This window comes from Ostrea edulis, chromosome 3 (assembly GCF_947568905.1).
Source record: "Ostrea edulis chromosome 3, xbOstEdul1.1, whole genome shotgun sequence".
In the NCBI taxonomy this organism is placed as follows: Eukaryota; Metazoa; Mollusca; class Bivalvia; order Ostreida; family Ostreidae; genus Ostrea; species Ostrea edulis.
The window spans coordinates 26,331,258-26,346,943 of record NC_079166.1 but is presented as its reverse complement, the minus strand read 5'-3'; the positions used below and the strand labels follow the sequence as shown (position 1 = coordinate 26,346,943).

The window sequence follows — 15,686 nt, the reverse complement described above, 5'->3', positions numbered from 1 at the left end:
TAGAATTTATGTTGTTCCCAATAACTAAGAACATGATACCTCCCTTAAAAAGCATTCCAAATCTTTCTTTTAGAATGAGTTAGTCAAGTAACATCTTAGAAGGCCCTAGAATCAAGGATTTTGCACGAAACGTGTTCAGTGTGCACAAAATGTGCTCAGCGTCTGGGGGCCTGGGCGGCCCCCAGACCCCCGCCTAATTTCCTGCCTCCTCCAAATTGAAGGTTAATTTACGGCCCTGAAATAAGATGAGATTATGGCTTTTCGGAGCGACATTTGACACTAATTTAGTACCCGAGGCCTTTCGAGTACGAAGATTGTTCCTTGTGACGCATTCTTATTCGTGACGTGGAATTTATATCTCGTGTGACGTCTCATCAAATGATTGAGTGGGGACCTTTATTTCCATGCGGTTTTTGAATGAGACATTTTGTCGCCAGAGGATCTGCACGAAAAGGTAGGTTATAATGACGTAGTTCGGTCTTGTAATTCGCTAAATATCGCTAAAGATTACCAATGCTCTAGTCCAGGCTTATATTTTTCTGGACTCCCAAAATACATGTAATTATTCTAATAATAGATAAGCAATCTCCTGTTTGACGTGCAATCTTTATTTAGAATTGACTAATGGCCTGAAAGGACACTTTTCAGTAGGTCTGTTTCAATCAAGAATATTTTGAAAAAGTGAAGCAGGCGGGCGACCCAGAATAAGCAAACAATTCCGCGAATTTCTGTAATATTATGGATTGTCCTTTGAGTGAAGGACCTTCGGGTCTTATTCCAACTAGACTGATGACGTCATATCCGTGTACAGTGTTCGACCCACAGAAATAACTTACGACCTCTGTATACTAATTATACTAAATTACTCCAAATCTCAAGTGCGACCCTCTTACTCTTTAATGCAAATTAAAATTTTAGAATATTAGAATACATGTAAATATGTATTTAGTCTGATTAGAGGCTGTATTAATGAATATCTGAATGTATGTTTGGACCGAAGTATAGTGGGGAGAATATGTTGGTTTTTTGTTTTTTTTAATTTCGATTTTTGGATGGGGATGCAAGGATACATGGATATAGGGCCTCAACCACATTTTTTTCTGCGTCGTCAATCGACATGATGGAAGGTTTTTATAAGGGGTGGATCTGAATCTTTGTAGTCTGTCCCGATATTTTCCCAGAGAGCTACAAATCTGCAGCATCAGCCATTATGGAGAGTTAATTCAAGGGAAAAGCCTGAGTTGTTAACCGTCTAAATGTGAGGGTGAATTTCCGCTGTTAAAATGTCATGAGTTCAGTATTCAGGATTCACGTGGAAGCTCCAGGACAGGCACCTGCTATTTCATTTGTCCTGTTGACCTTCCGCTCTCTTGTTATTAGTGTCCTTGATAACATCTTGTTCCGGCATTAGAACCGTGAAGTGTTGTTACACGTTTTGCATGAGGTGTTTGTAATATATATTATTATTATTATATATATATATATATAGAGAGAGAGAGAGAGAGAGAGAGAGAGAGAGAGAGAGAGAGAGAGAGAGAGATGCACGCAGTATGTGTAGTAAAAAAAAAAACCACCTGAAAGAAAATTGTTTCAGTGAAAGTAGAAAATGCAATGGACCATACCGGGATTTGGTTAAAGTTCTATAGATTTACATTTTGCCAATCACAGTCTGAATTTCATAGTGTTTTCACACACTATCACTCCCAAGCCTTCTCAGTTCAGGGGGAGGTAACTACAGCAACCATAGCTCCATGTAGCTACTCGGATTTTAACCCATGCTTTTCATCGTTTCAAGAAGTATTGATTAAATATGAACATGAATATTCTTAAAGAGAAAATCAGATGAAAAAAAAAAATTTGAAAAATAATTAAATGATAATGATGAATACATTTTTCTCTTTTCTGACCACGATTCATTTTTCCCCTTCGTGTTTTCTTTTTGATTAGCATAAATAATCAACAGTTCTAGGGACCTGGTACATGTATGACTTGAAATGAAATAAAAATAAACGGGAATTTAAATTTAAAGTCGGGTCTCTCCCTTTAAAATGGATGACTTTCTTGCAAATTCTTTCCAATGTTTACATTAACAGCAAGACAAATATTTACTGTTTTTCGTTCTAAATTATTTGATGATTACAAAAGTATATACCGGCAGTGGTGACGTCTCCATATAAGTGAAATATTTTCGAGAGGGACGTTAAACAATATTCAATCAATCAATCAAAAGTCTTAATACCTGTTGAAAAGTAGAAACATCACATTTAAATTTGGCTGGGGGTCCCAGTGGTGAAGGTTGGGAAGCACTGTATGACAAACGGGATGATTTCAGCTTCTCCATCGTCAACTTCCCACACACACACACACACACACACACACACACACACACACACACACACACACACACACACACATATATATATATATATATATATTAAGGAATAGTTTGTTTAGATCTCTATAGTGTATTCACTTTTTTCGCAGAGACCTCCAATTCTGCAGCTAATGTACGGACAAACTTTTATAGGTCCGACGGCGAGTGCGACCGGTTGACAGGGGATGCTTACCCCTCCTATATGTCAGTACCTTATCCACCTTTGGTACATCCAGGGCACCGTGTTTGCCCACATCTTACTTTCTTACTATTTGCATTCTTTATAGAACTTTATGAGATTGATCACTGTTTGTTATCTTCACCTTTTTCTCATATAGTGCTCACCAAAGATGATGTAAACATGTTTTTAAAAACATTTTTCTACCTACTATTCTATTAACACCAGACAAGTTATGCATAATGATAAGGGGGAGGGTGTTATCGTACTGGTCTTCATTATGTGCAATATAAAAAATATAAATTTCCCATAATGTTCAACATTTACGTGAATGAATGTCTTTAATGTTTTGTGAAATGATTTGTATCGATCGAATGGTTTGTCTATCATCGTAGCTCACTGGTTAAAGCATTGCTTGTGAACCGCAGATATCGAGTTCAAATCCGCCAATCTTTTGTGCATATATATATGTCATGTGTTGAAATAAATTGTTGAAAATCATGTTGGTATCCTTTGCATATTTTCTGCCTTTTTGACATATATATACGTACTTATTATGTATATCATCATATCTTATGATTAAATCAATTCGTACTTATTTTAGAGACTATTTCTAGGTGTAGTGAGCCACCTTAAGAATCAGTAATATGAAAGGGCAGACCAGTCTATCACTCTAAACACATAACTCGTTTACCTAACTGTTGTAAGAAGTACTGTTGTACGAATTGTTGTCTTTTCATAAATTTTCTGCTGTTTTTCAATAAGTGAAAAAGACCCCCCCCCCCCTTTATAGAGAGAGAGGGGGGGAGGGGGGGGAGGAGAAAGAGAGAGAGAGGGGGGGGGTACATTCATGTACATTACCTGTCTAGGGTAAGTACATTAAAGTGCATTAAAATATATTATTGTATGTATTTAAGTAACAGTCATGCGCACTAAGTATTCTCTTTGGAGTCTGCATTTCCGTGGATTTACGTAATATTTTTCTTAGTTCTATTCTCTGGTCAAAGTACCTCATAAGACTGGAAAGGTATTTCACACCAAACGATTGTGAAATGCTACACAATGCTTCAAATGACATGCGTCTGGTCACCTAGCCATCAGGTACCCTCAACCATGGAATTGCAGACAATTACCATGGTTACGGATTATTTCAGGTTTGGATGCTATATATTTAACTGTGTGGTTTAGGTAGGTAGTTTCTGCCTTGTAGTGTCATTAAATGGTCCAATTTCCCTTAATACTGAAACGGACTATACCCAGGCGGTCAATCAGCGTAAAATATTATAATGATTCAGTCATCCGTGACCAGTTTAGCTAGTAACAATATATGAATTTAACCGGATCGATACGATTTCTTCTCGTGGTGCAAGGATTGCCATGTTCTGGTTAGTATGTTTTATTTATCAGCTGTTTGTATGTTTCTGAATTTCACGGACGCCGATTTACGGTTTCAGCGTTCTTATTTTTATTTGTATGAATTGTAGATGAAACTGAAATCACGTTCATCTAATTCATGTACACGGTCATAATGAGGCTTCATGTTTTGAAGAAAAATTAACACATGTATTAATATATTATCTGTCGAATGTGTGCATTTATTTATTTGAAGGAAAATAATTATAAAACATAAAAACGCAGATCTGATATATCTACCTGTAATTGCTATTAAAAGACTGTCATGCATCATCAGAAATGGCCGAGGTCGACTATAACAGCTCTATACCCTACCTCTTAATTATAGAATGTTTCAAGTGATCAGTTTGACAGTCATGACATAGTTAGAGGCTTTGTTAATTATTCGTTCTAAAAAAATATGTATTACTTATCACATTAACTAGCATCATTTAGGTATTTCTGCCCGATAATAATATGTGAAACAGGAAATTGTTATGGTAAATCTAGGAGTCTTCTACGGCACGTCATTTAATCAGGTCTAGAATTCTACTGACTCAATGGGTATAAAGCGAAAGATCATGTCCGCAGTCTTTATTCATGAGGCAACAATATACTTCTTCTTTGGGGAAATTTTTAGGTGAGGTGTCCATTGTACAAATACTGCTTAAACCCGTATATAGTTTTATTTAAAAATTATCGTTTATGGTGTTGACAAAGGAAATGTTGATGAATAGGAAGTGTAAAGGCTCAATTTCTGTAAACAGGGTATTTAGTACTGAATGCAATGCATTTGAAATCAACAAGAATAATATTGCTATTGGAATAGATTTGAAAAATAAAAAGTGTATTCGAAATATAATGTAACTTACAAGCATACATTGAGGTTGTAAACTATTATAGAATTTGAAAACATATCATTAGGAAATTGGCACATATATGTATTGTATACAATTTTTAATTTACTCTTTGCTGGTATATATAAATCCAATATTATCTTAATGTATCATTGTTATTATTCATCTGTAATTATACAAACATGTAATCAAACATTTCTCTGTCTGTATGACCTTGACTATGTACCTTGTTACAAAATGTAGGGGGGGGGGGGGGGGGGGGGGGGGGGGCTTATATGTCCAGTCCAATTATGTTTTATACACTATAAGATATTGTTTAAATTAACTTTACTGTGAAAAATATTCGATTTAAAAACTGTTGTTTATTTCATTACTTTGCATTGTCCCTTTAGCGGTAATTAAAAGCACAGATTGCGATGTAGAAATTCAATGAATTGATGTGCATCATTTGATGTTACACGTACATATATTTGTAGGCTTATGAATATTAACACGGAGCCTACATACGTGGAAAACAATTTACATCTTTATGCGTATAAATTCAATTTCAAAATATGAGAGAGAGAGAGAGAGAGAGAGAGAGAGAGAGAGAGAGAGAGAGAGAGAGAGAGAGAATGACATGGAGCTATGAATGCCATTTGATGACATAATGCGAAATCATTCAGGGTTCGTCAAGAACTTGATATATGTACGGTATAACAATTTAAGATATTTCTTGAAATTAAAAGTTTTGCTATAACAGTATAAGTTTTTTTTTTTTTTCATTTTTCTTATTACTATTCACTCAAATCTAAACATTGGCTACAAAATGTTTTAAAATTTCTAAAATACATAAGGATCGTTCCCCCCCCCCCCCTTTTTTTTTCTACTATTAGAATATGCAATGGCCTACCATTGAACGTTCGATATTCAATTATTCATGTAACAATTGTTTAATTCAATATTCATGGAAGAATTGTTTAATTCAATATTCATGTAACAACTGTTTAATTCAATAGTCATGTAACAATTCTAACTTCTAAGTTATTATGTGTATTATCCTCTAGATCATTTGGTATTAAATTAACGGCAACTCATCGTCATAAATTTCAACATAATATAAATATATAACATTAAAGTGATGTTTTAATTCATAATCTATACAATTCAACAATCTCATGACCTTCCTACTCTCTTTTCTTTGATAAGCTGGGGTGTTTTTTTTTTTTTTTTTTTTTTTTTTTTTTGTTTTTTTTTCATGTTGATGTAATTTCATTAAAATCATGATGATGACGATAGTGCGCTACGTTTACGGTTCACGGGATTGTCGCCGCCGGAGCTTGGTATATTATTTATATATTCGATGAAGGCCACGCCTCCTTTCAAGAAAAATGAAATTGAAAATAATGTTGAAGGGTGTGTTATTTATAAGAACCACTGAACCAGAAATTTAAAACCTTGTAAATGTATAAAAAACACCAACTCGTTATACAACTAGGGTTCAACGTTGTTAAAACCATGACTACTGGAAAAAGCTTGGGGCCTAGGTAGGGGTTGTTAATTTCATTGAAAATCTATTACGAATCAAAGATACATACAATGTGTCAATTGCATAATTAAGTATCCTTAGGTGATGTTTATTCAAGTTAATTTACATCAAGATTCCCGGAGCAAGGCCTACAAAAACACGCGAAGCTACATTTAATCCCAAATTCTTATGAAAAATTACAGAACATGACGCAATTAATTAATTGATTGAGCCAGCGTTAAAAAGACACAAGTACACGCGTAATACATCTAATTATAATCTGCTCTCTGACAATTAGCAATGTAGTTATAAAGAAAGAATGCAGCTTAAGAAAAATAAACAAAGAATTAAAAAAAAAAAAACCCAGTTTTTCTGAAATGTTGAAACCATTGAATGCTTCAACGGAGCAGACAATGTGTTGACGTGGAGATATTTTAAGGTCTTAGTAATTTGCTTTAACATGACAACACAGCCTTACACAGGGTTTTTACACATGTATTCTTTCAGTTGGAGCTTTTCATTCAGCAATTTAAATTTCTTGATCATTTCAATGTTTGGTTTTAGATGACAAAGACGTTAGAATAAATAGCAGGAATTAACACATGAATAAGATCGCTTGTTTAGTGAGTATTAAATTTCCACAACGTCTATGTAGTCTAAATCTGTAAATAATTTTAAAGATGACACAGTTATCCAGCTCATTTCGTGTAGTAGCAGTTAACTTTAATCGAAGGTATTGAGAAGTTGTAGGCGATTCCGTACATGTACTTTGTGGAAAAAAAAAGACTGAACAAAAAGCGCCATGTTGAAGTGTTGCATAAAACCGGGGGTGGGTGGGTGGGGGGGGGGGGGTATTACAGGATTCTCTATCAAATGCTGTCATGAATTCAGGGCAAGGTTCTCTATGGAATTCTACCGTGAATTTGGTACTTGTGTTGTTGTGGTTTTTTTTTTTTTTATGAAATTCTGTCATGATATGGTTCTATATGAAATTTTGTTGTGAATTTAGTACAAGGTTCTACATGAAATTCTGTTGTGAAATCAGTTGACTTGCCAATGCCCTGAACTCTCATCTAAATTGTCAGCAAACACACTTATATACATAGTACATGTATGTACCAGATAGTAGACTTTAATATGCCACCTCTCACGATACAGAAATGGAAGTTTGAAAACTGTAATAAACGATTTGGGGCTCGTTCCCGACCGGACCTATTACATATCATAAATGCATACACAGTGCGGGTTTATTCTTGGTGATAAATTTAGTGGTTTATGGTCACGTGTCAAGTGTTATTAAGACCTCGTGTGGGAACTAAAACTCAGGTGCCCACAACACCCTGGACAGAATCTCGTTCATTTATGGGGGTTATTTGTGCTCGGATTTTCTTTTACTTGACAAATTCAAGAAAACAAACTTCTTTTACACATGCCTAAAATTTAAGCTATTTTCATGTCAATGACAGGCCCACAGGGGGCGTGAAAGCAGCAGACTAGAAATATCATCACCTGGTAATGTTATATCACTTACAGGTACAGGGAGCACCTGTCACAGGACAAACTTGTCGGTATCATAAACACACTTGTTGGGATAACCGTGTAAAGCTGACTCGCTTGGGTTCAAGTCGAGCTGCGCTTATTTTGATGCAATTCATGCATGCCTTAGAAATCATAGTTTTATTAAGCAACACCTTTTAAGTTTTGAATAGATGAAATGAAGTGGTAACCTTCATCTGCATTTCCTTCGACACCAGCGTCACATTTCTTACATACTTCAGACATTTTATCTGTGTACTTCATTCAGTTCGACGTTATCAAGCAGTCTTCATATTAATTTTATCGAATGCATGTTCCCCTAATTACAATATACTTTTCTGGTCATTACAAGTTTAAAACACATAATATGTCTGGGGGTTGAGTTCCATTGTCTTAAAGGATATTTCTACCATAGCGAATGGTTTTTAAGAAATCAAACGTTTGGACATTCTATATTTACCGCCAGGGTCCTTTCTTGGGAAAAGAATATGATTAGGAAAATCATGCAATTTTATTAACAAATGAATTACAACTTGACTTAGCGTACAAGGTTGTGATAGGAGTAGAACTTTATGAATACATGTATTTGTATTAAGAGTGTTGTGGTGACAGTATGAGAAAAATATGCATTGATTTGCGTTCTGGACACAGAATCGATTTTCAAGTCCATGTATTTGGTGTGGGCGAGGTTTTCTAAACGTTAAAAGGCATGAGCAACGGCTTAGCCGTTAAACAGAGGTTGATGTCAAACCACTGAAAGGGTGACGTGTTCCAATGTGTAAAATAATCTTATTCTTTGTAATAACATACAAATTGTTATGAATTTCATATCATTACACATTAGAACCCCACCCCCCCTTCTCCACACACATATACACGATGTAGGAGTTCGAAGTTTGGGGAATTTTTATATAATATAATTTATTTTGGTCTTCCACCCCCCCCCCCCCCCACCCCCACTCCCACCCCAACCGATTTAGGATTTTGAGGATCGGACAAAATAAAATTTATTATAGATGTTTTGTTTCTTTATCTTATTTATTCATTAATCTATTCTATTCAATCATTCAATTTTTGCTTGTAAGCATTTTAGACCATTGTGAAATCAACTTCTCCGGCAGCTGCCCCTGTGCAAAACGACGCTACGTGCATGATTTTGGCACATATCATTTCTGAAGCACATACAGTTTTTGCAATCCATTGAAATTCAACAAGAATCTTTATGTTTGCTTTTTTGCATACCATTGCACTGACTTTGAACAACATTTTATAAATCAGTTCAGTCTCTTCAATGCAAATTGCCATACATAAAAACACCCCCATATAGCAAATAGACCTGAAACTTGAATGAAATAAAAAAGAATCCACCAAACTATTAAAAGCCCGGTCACCTGTGTAAAAAACCTCCTGGTGATGAATTTTTTTTGTATTCAAAATTCTAAGATGTTTAATTCTCTTTCGAATCCATATTATACATACATACATGTATATATATGCACATGTATGAGTTGAGTTTTAAACTGTATTTCAAGTGTTATTTTGAATTTTGTCTTCATATAATGCTTTTTGATATAATTCTTTGCTTACATACATGTATTGCATTTAAATGTGAATTTACATGTTTGAATTATTATCCATTTGTACAATTGATCTTCTCTCTAATGATCACCCTTTGTGTTAGGTAACCGTTCTTCTTTGATAGGACGAATCACTGGTCTGTAGATTATAATGAATACACTTATCATTTCATAAGAAACACCGCAGATGTACATGTCAATATTTTTTACAATTAAAGCTGTGTAATCTCTACCATTTAATGTTCAACATCTCCAATATTTCTTCAACACCATACATCTATTGAATAATCTTAAAATCCTTACTCAATGCTGAATATGTATTAACTTTTTTTTAAAATTTCAAATAAATATTTCATTGCAAATAAAACCGATCCGGCTGTTATTTGATTTTTAGATGTGTAGATAGAATTTGACGACATATTGTTGTGTAGCATGCAGCAGCTTATTACTCATTGATGTTTCAAACTTTTCCCATAGCATTAACTTGATCTTGTATGAAATTGAATATATATATTAGATTATTGCATTAACTACAAAGGGTGTTCATCCGCCTTAAAATGCTGCTCATAAAATTCAGCAAGATATCATCAACCAGCTGTGGGCTATAAAGTAAAAAATCCATTGCTGTCATGTATTTGCAAGCTGATTAGCCATTAGTTATCAAGAAACCTGATGTCGTAAGCTTTTAACTATCTTATCTTCTTCTCCAGAAACACGACACCATTTTCATTCAAATTTGGCACCGAATATCCCCCCGGGTAAAGGGGATTCAAGTATGTTCAAATGAAGGATCACTCCATCCGCCCGTGGCGAGATGATCAAGAAGGGAGCCAACATGGGGTGGGGTCATTTAGAAATCTTCTTTTCAAGAACCAAAAGAATTATGACAGAGTAAAGATTCAAAATTTGTCCAAATCGTTCCAAGGGTAGTGTGGATTTTTAAAACAGACTTTTGATGTTTTACAGTGGAATATACTATAAAAAAAGAGTTCTTGTCAAGAACAGCAGGGTCATGGTTAGTCATATTAATATGGAAGCATCCTCGGGTAGTGTAGATTCAAGTTTGTTCAAATCATGGTTGCGGGGGTTGGGTGTGGGCCACAATAAGGGAACAAAGTAAAACTTTAAACAAATGTTTTTATGAAGAGCAATCAGACCCTGATTGGCCATATTGATATACAAGCATCCTCGGGCTGTACAGATTGAAGTTTGATTGATCCCGGGAGGGGGAGGGGGGCAACAATGAGGGGTAAAAATTTCACATGAAAATTGTTAACGCAGATTAACTGGATCAATCTTCATATTAAGTCTGGTGAGATCTCCGTATAAGCATCAAGTATCCGTTTTAACTTTTATGTAGATACATGGAACTTTCACTTACAAAATTACAACTGAAAAAGTATCACAATTCATAGCCTTTAATAAAAGGTGAATATAACAAACCGAACAGTGATCAATCTTATAACTCCTATAAGGAATACAAAATAGAGAGTTGGACAAACACGGACCCATGGACATACATACATGTACCAGAGGTGGGATCAGGTGCCTAGGAGGAGTAAGCATCCCCTCTTGAATGGTCACACTCGTCTTGAGCCCTTTTTCTCGATCCTGTAAACAAAGTAATCCGTAGTCAAAATCAGTGTGCGACAGTGCCAAGAACGGCTTCACAATCCGTATGAAACACGTCATGCAGCATTTGCCCTAATGAGTCGTTGTATTCGTAAAATAAATCATTATGACGACCGTAGAATTTGCGAAATGTTGACTTTAAACGAGATTGTGACATCAACTTGTTTGTCAATAGCCTGTCTTGATTTAAAAACTGATCATACACAGAACAAGCTTTTGCGTATCGAATCAGTTGATCTCTCTCTCTCTCTCTCTCTCTCTCTCTCTCTCTCTCTCTCTCTATATATATATATATATATATATAAACACCATATATACAGGTGAGAATGGAATATTGCTGCACAAATATGGGGAAGTTTTTCTACAATTAAGTGGTACTTCTCGGTAATTAGATGATTGTGGCTGACAATAATGGAGTAATAAAAATGTCTAATGTAATAAGTATTCAATTCAGTATATCCTAGGACTGGATGTCGCAAAGCTGTGATTTCGAGCTATAATTCAACTTAAGGAAACGGATTCACGTAAAAATTTTATCTTTAAATGTTCAATGAAAATTGTGTTTATACCATACATTTATACGAATCCAACGATACACGGTTATATTACGTGATAGAGGACTTAGCTTTAGATTTAACAGTACAGAAGAAAGTGAAATAAAAATAGATTACAGTCTTTGATGTTTCCTTATTTTGTAGGTTCAGAATGAGAAGACAATGGCGATCAAACATGGTATGCCTTGTCTTGGCTTGTCTTGGGTTTGCAATAATGGTGTTTTATTACCGAGTTGATAATTTAAACGAATCTACTCAAGAGAAAAAACGAACTGTGAATAACGTGAAGGAATTCCATATCCCAAAGAAATTGGAAAACATAAAAGAACAAATCCTGTTACGTCCACACGGGAAACAGCTTAATACAGAAAACAAGGATAAACGCTATTCGCAGGTCAAACAGGACGAAGTCGTATACGACATTCTCCGTAAGGATGGGGGATTTTTTCTTGATATTGGGGCACACGATGGTCAATTTTTGTCCAATACTCTTTGGTTGGAAAGACAGCATGGCTGGACTGGTCTTCTGATTGAAGCAAATCCCGAACTTTGTGAACAAATCGACAAGTTAAAACGAAATGCATGGCGTCTCTGTGCTTGCTTATCAAGTACCCAGAAGACCGTTTCATTCATAAAAGGAGGTGGAGTTGGGGGTATTGAAGATAATATTGATGAACATCACATGAAAATGCTGGACAAGAAAAATAAAGTCACTGTGCCTTGCTACAGTTTGGAGAAGGTATTGGATGATATCGGAGTCCACCATATCGATTTCTATTCACTGGATGTAGAGGGGGCAGAAATGGTTATCCTAGATTCCATGAAATCGGGACTAAAATCTGGTGCCTTCACGGTTGATGTTTGGGCCATCGAGTATAGAGTATGGGATGGAGAGAAAATAGTTGTTGATAAATCGAAAGAGAATCTGAAAGCCTTAAGAGATTACTTTAAAGCAGTTGGAGGTTATTTTGAACATTCGCAGTTGTCAACAGATGCCAATAATAACGATGGTTATGCCCTTGACGTGGTCTTTGTCCGTACTACAACATGGTGTAAATCGCGGAGTCGTTTGCCTGATGGGACAGCTTGCCCAGGAAAGGAGAATGTATATGATATCAAAGAATATCTAATGGATCCACATCCGGAGGGAAACGTGGAAAACGTGGACAAGATGTATGCACAGGCAAAACAGGACCAAGTGGTCTATGACATAGTAAAAAAGGAAGGCGGGTTTTTCGTTGATATTGGTGCACACGACGGACAATTCTTATCCAATTCGTTGTGGCTTGAACGAAAACACAAATGGGCTGGACTTCTTATCGAAGCTAATCCAGATCTATGTCAAAAAATAGATAAGTTGAAAAGACATGCTTGGAGGATGTGTGCGTGTCTCTCTAGTACTATGAAGTCTGTGTCTTTCATTAAAGGCGATACGGTTGGTGGTGTTGAACAACATGTAGACGATCATCACATGAAAATGTTAAACAAGCAAAACAAAATCACTGTCCCTTGTTTTAGTCTGGAGACTGCATTAGGGGAAATCAAAACCACCCATATCGATTTCTTTTCACTGGATGTAGAAGGTGCAGAAATGGCAGTATTGGGATCGCTACAAGATGGACTGAAATCTAAGAAGTTTTTTGTAGATGTTTGGTCAATTGAATACAGAGTATGGGATGGACAGAAAGTGGTCGTGGAAAAATCTCTGGAAAATTTGAATGCATTAAGAAAGTATTTCCAGACACTTGGTGGTTATAGCGAACATTCCCAGCTATCACATGACGGAAACTTTAAGGACGGATACGCGCTAGATGTTGTGTTTGTACGTAACGAGATGTGGTGTAAGTCACGTGACAAGTTACCAAATGGCACTGCATGTGCAAGCTGAAATGCTTGTCGTGAATAATTTGTAGAGTGGCATATTCCTGCCCCCCCCCCCCCCCCACCCCCACCCCCACCCCCCTAAATCCAAGATCTCAGCTTATACATACATATCTTTACCAGCAAGTTTTTATCGTCGCAAAAATAACTGTTTACTTTCAACTGATATGTCCTGAAAGGCCGCCGACTGTACCGAAATGCTGAAAATTTATTCCATTTATTCCATCAGGTGTTATTTTCAGTAATTTTACGGATTGGAAATACGAACGAATATATTCTTCAAGATCAACTTTTCAGCCATGAAATCTGAATCCCACGAACATCATGTCGAATTTGAGTATTAGTGATTTTAATTTTGTCTGAAAGTAGGAAAGGTGAAAAAGGAGAGAGAGAGAGAGAGAGAGAGAGAGAGAGAGAGAGAGAGAGAGAGAGAGAGAGAGAGAGAGAGAATTATTGAATTCATACCAAATACATTCATACTTATTATTGTACTTTTATGGTGTTATAAATGCTGGGTGTAATCATATTTTGACCTGGATACACATGTTTAGATTTACCTAAGATTTGTGTTTGCTTTTAAAAGAATTTCAAGAATTCCTTCTGCTCTGTCTTTGTCAGAGTACATGTGGAGGAAATGGATTTTACTTTTCAAATATTAGGAAGAAATACAATTTTAATATCCATCCTTTTATATTTTATTCGCCACATCCCATGACCGTTATTGACTTCTGTGTCATTTGTAACCCCCTCCCCCCATTTTGAATTTTTTTCTTCTTCTGGGTATACCTAGTTTTGATGCATTGCAACAATCATTCTTCAACCCACGAATTATTTTATAAACTTACGGGAAAATAAACATCTACACAATAATACATACATACATACATACATTCACACATACATGTACATACATACATACATACATACATACATACACACATACATGTACATACATATATATACATTGAGCAGGGCGTGGATTGGAATCTCACAGGAGTTTTTCCTACATGGACTATTGTGATGTATACATTTATACAGATTCTCATCTCCACAACATACATGTATCTTGTGCTTCTTTATTCACAACGAGTTCGATCTATATTGTATAATATAATACCCCCTCCCTGATTTTCCCTTTCAGAATTGGAATTGACATCAATTTTTAACTGGATAGATTCAAGTAGTAAATGTATATTGAATGTATTTGGACCAATACAGATGTAATAAGTATATATTTTGAACCATTATCTTCAGTTATAGCATTCTGCGCAGGTCTGCTCAAAAGTCGAGAAACAGCCGACTTCTAGATCTTATTCCAAGGGGTTTATGAAACGTTTGACAAACTTATGTGATAATGTAGATGAGTCACATGCTCTAATACCAATGTGTTACGTGCTATAAAATGTAGTATAAAATACTTTTATTTATATATTTAATCGCCGATATTAAGTAATAAGATTCCCGTGCTATCTTTCCTTGTTGTACATATCAAGGCTACCCAGAGGTTCAGAGGGCCTGAGGATGTGATTACACACTTTGTGGACTGTGGTGTGTGTTATTTTTACATGAATGAATGTAACATTGAGTTATCAAACAAAATTCCATTACCATTATACCGCCAGAGGGCGTTTTATAGCGGTATACGTGTATATGGCGTCTTTAACGGTATATTTTTACGTCTTTTGTCTAAAGTGGATATTCAATACTTAAATGTACCAAATAAATCTGTAAGTATGATATTATGCATATCTTCAATTCAAATTTTAGTCATTTTTGCATTTTAAAATAATGTCTTATCATGGAAAACATTGTATAAATGCTTGATCAATCACTTTGTGTGGTTACATGTACATATCTACATTAAAGCTGATTGGTCTATTGACAATGACCATTTGTTGTTTCTTTATTGTTGTTTAACGTCCATTCGAGAATATTTTCACCGATGTAGGGACGTCAACAGCTTTCAGATGAAGTGCCACAAATTTTGACTTATGCATGGCGCATTGGGCCCAGCGCAGAGGTTTCTGAATACCATACTTTAGAGTCTATGATCGTTATAATGATCTAGAATTTTTCAATACATCCTATAGATATTTGGGTCAAATGCTGTCTGACGTGTGTTTCATATTGATTGTTAGGCCGTTCTAAACTTACTCATTATGACTGCGGATTACTCCGTTTATAGGACTCCTCTAAGG

The 15,686-nt window shown here is 35.6% G+C and overlaps 1 protein-coding gene across 3 annotated transcripts in view; it reads left to right on the top strand.

Annotated features, from left to right (window-relative positions):
• The window catches only part of LOC125673093 (uncharacterized), a 22,325-nt gene extending 6,949 nt beyond the window's left edge, over positions 1-15,376 (top strand). Inside the window, exons 1-2 of one of the 3 annotated variants that reach the window (XM_056160299.1) lie at positions 3,836-3,937; positions 11,752-15,376. In XM_056160299.1, the coding sequence (XP_056016274.1) occupies positions 3,930-3,937; positions 11,752-13,495 (1,752 nt within the window). In that variant the 5' untranslated portion in view covers positions 3,836-3,929 and the 3' untranslated portion in view covers positions 13,496-15,376. Of the gene's footprint in view, positions 1-3,835; positions 3,938-6,834; positions 6,932-11,751 lie in introns of those variants that run through there. The other 2 variants (XM_056160300.1, XM_056160298.1) reach the window with 2 other exon arrangements.
• The last annotated feature ends 310 nt before the right edge of the window (positions 15,377-15,686 follow it).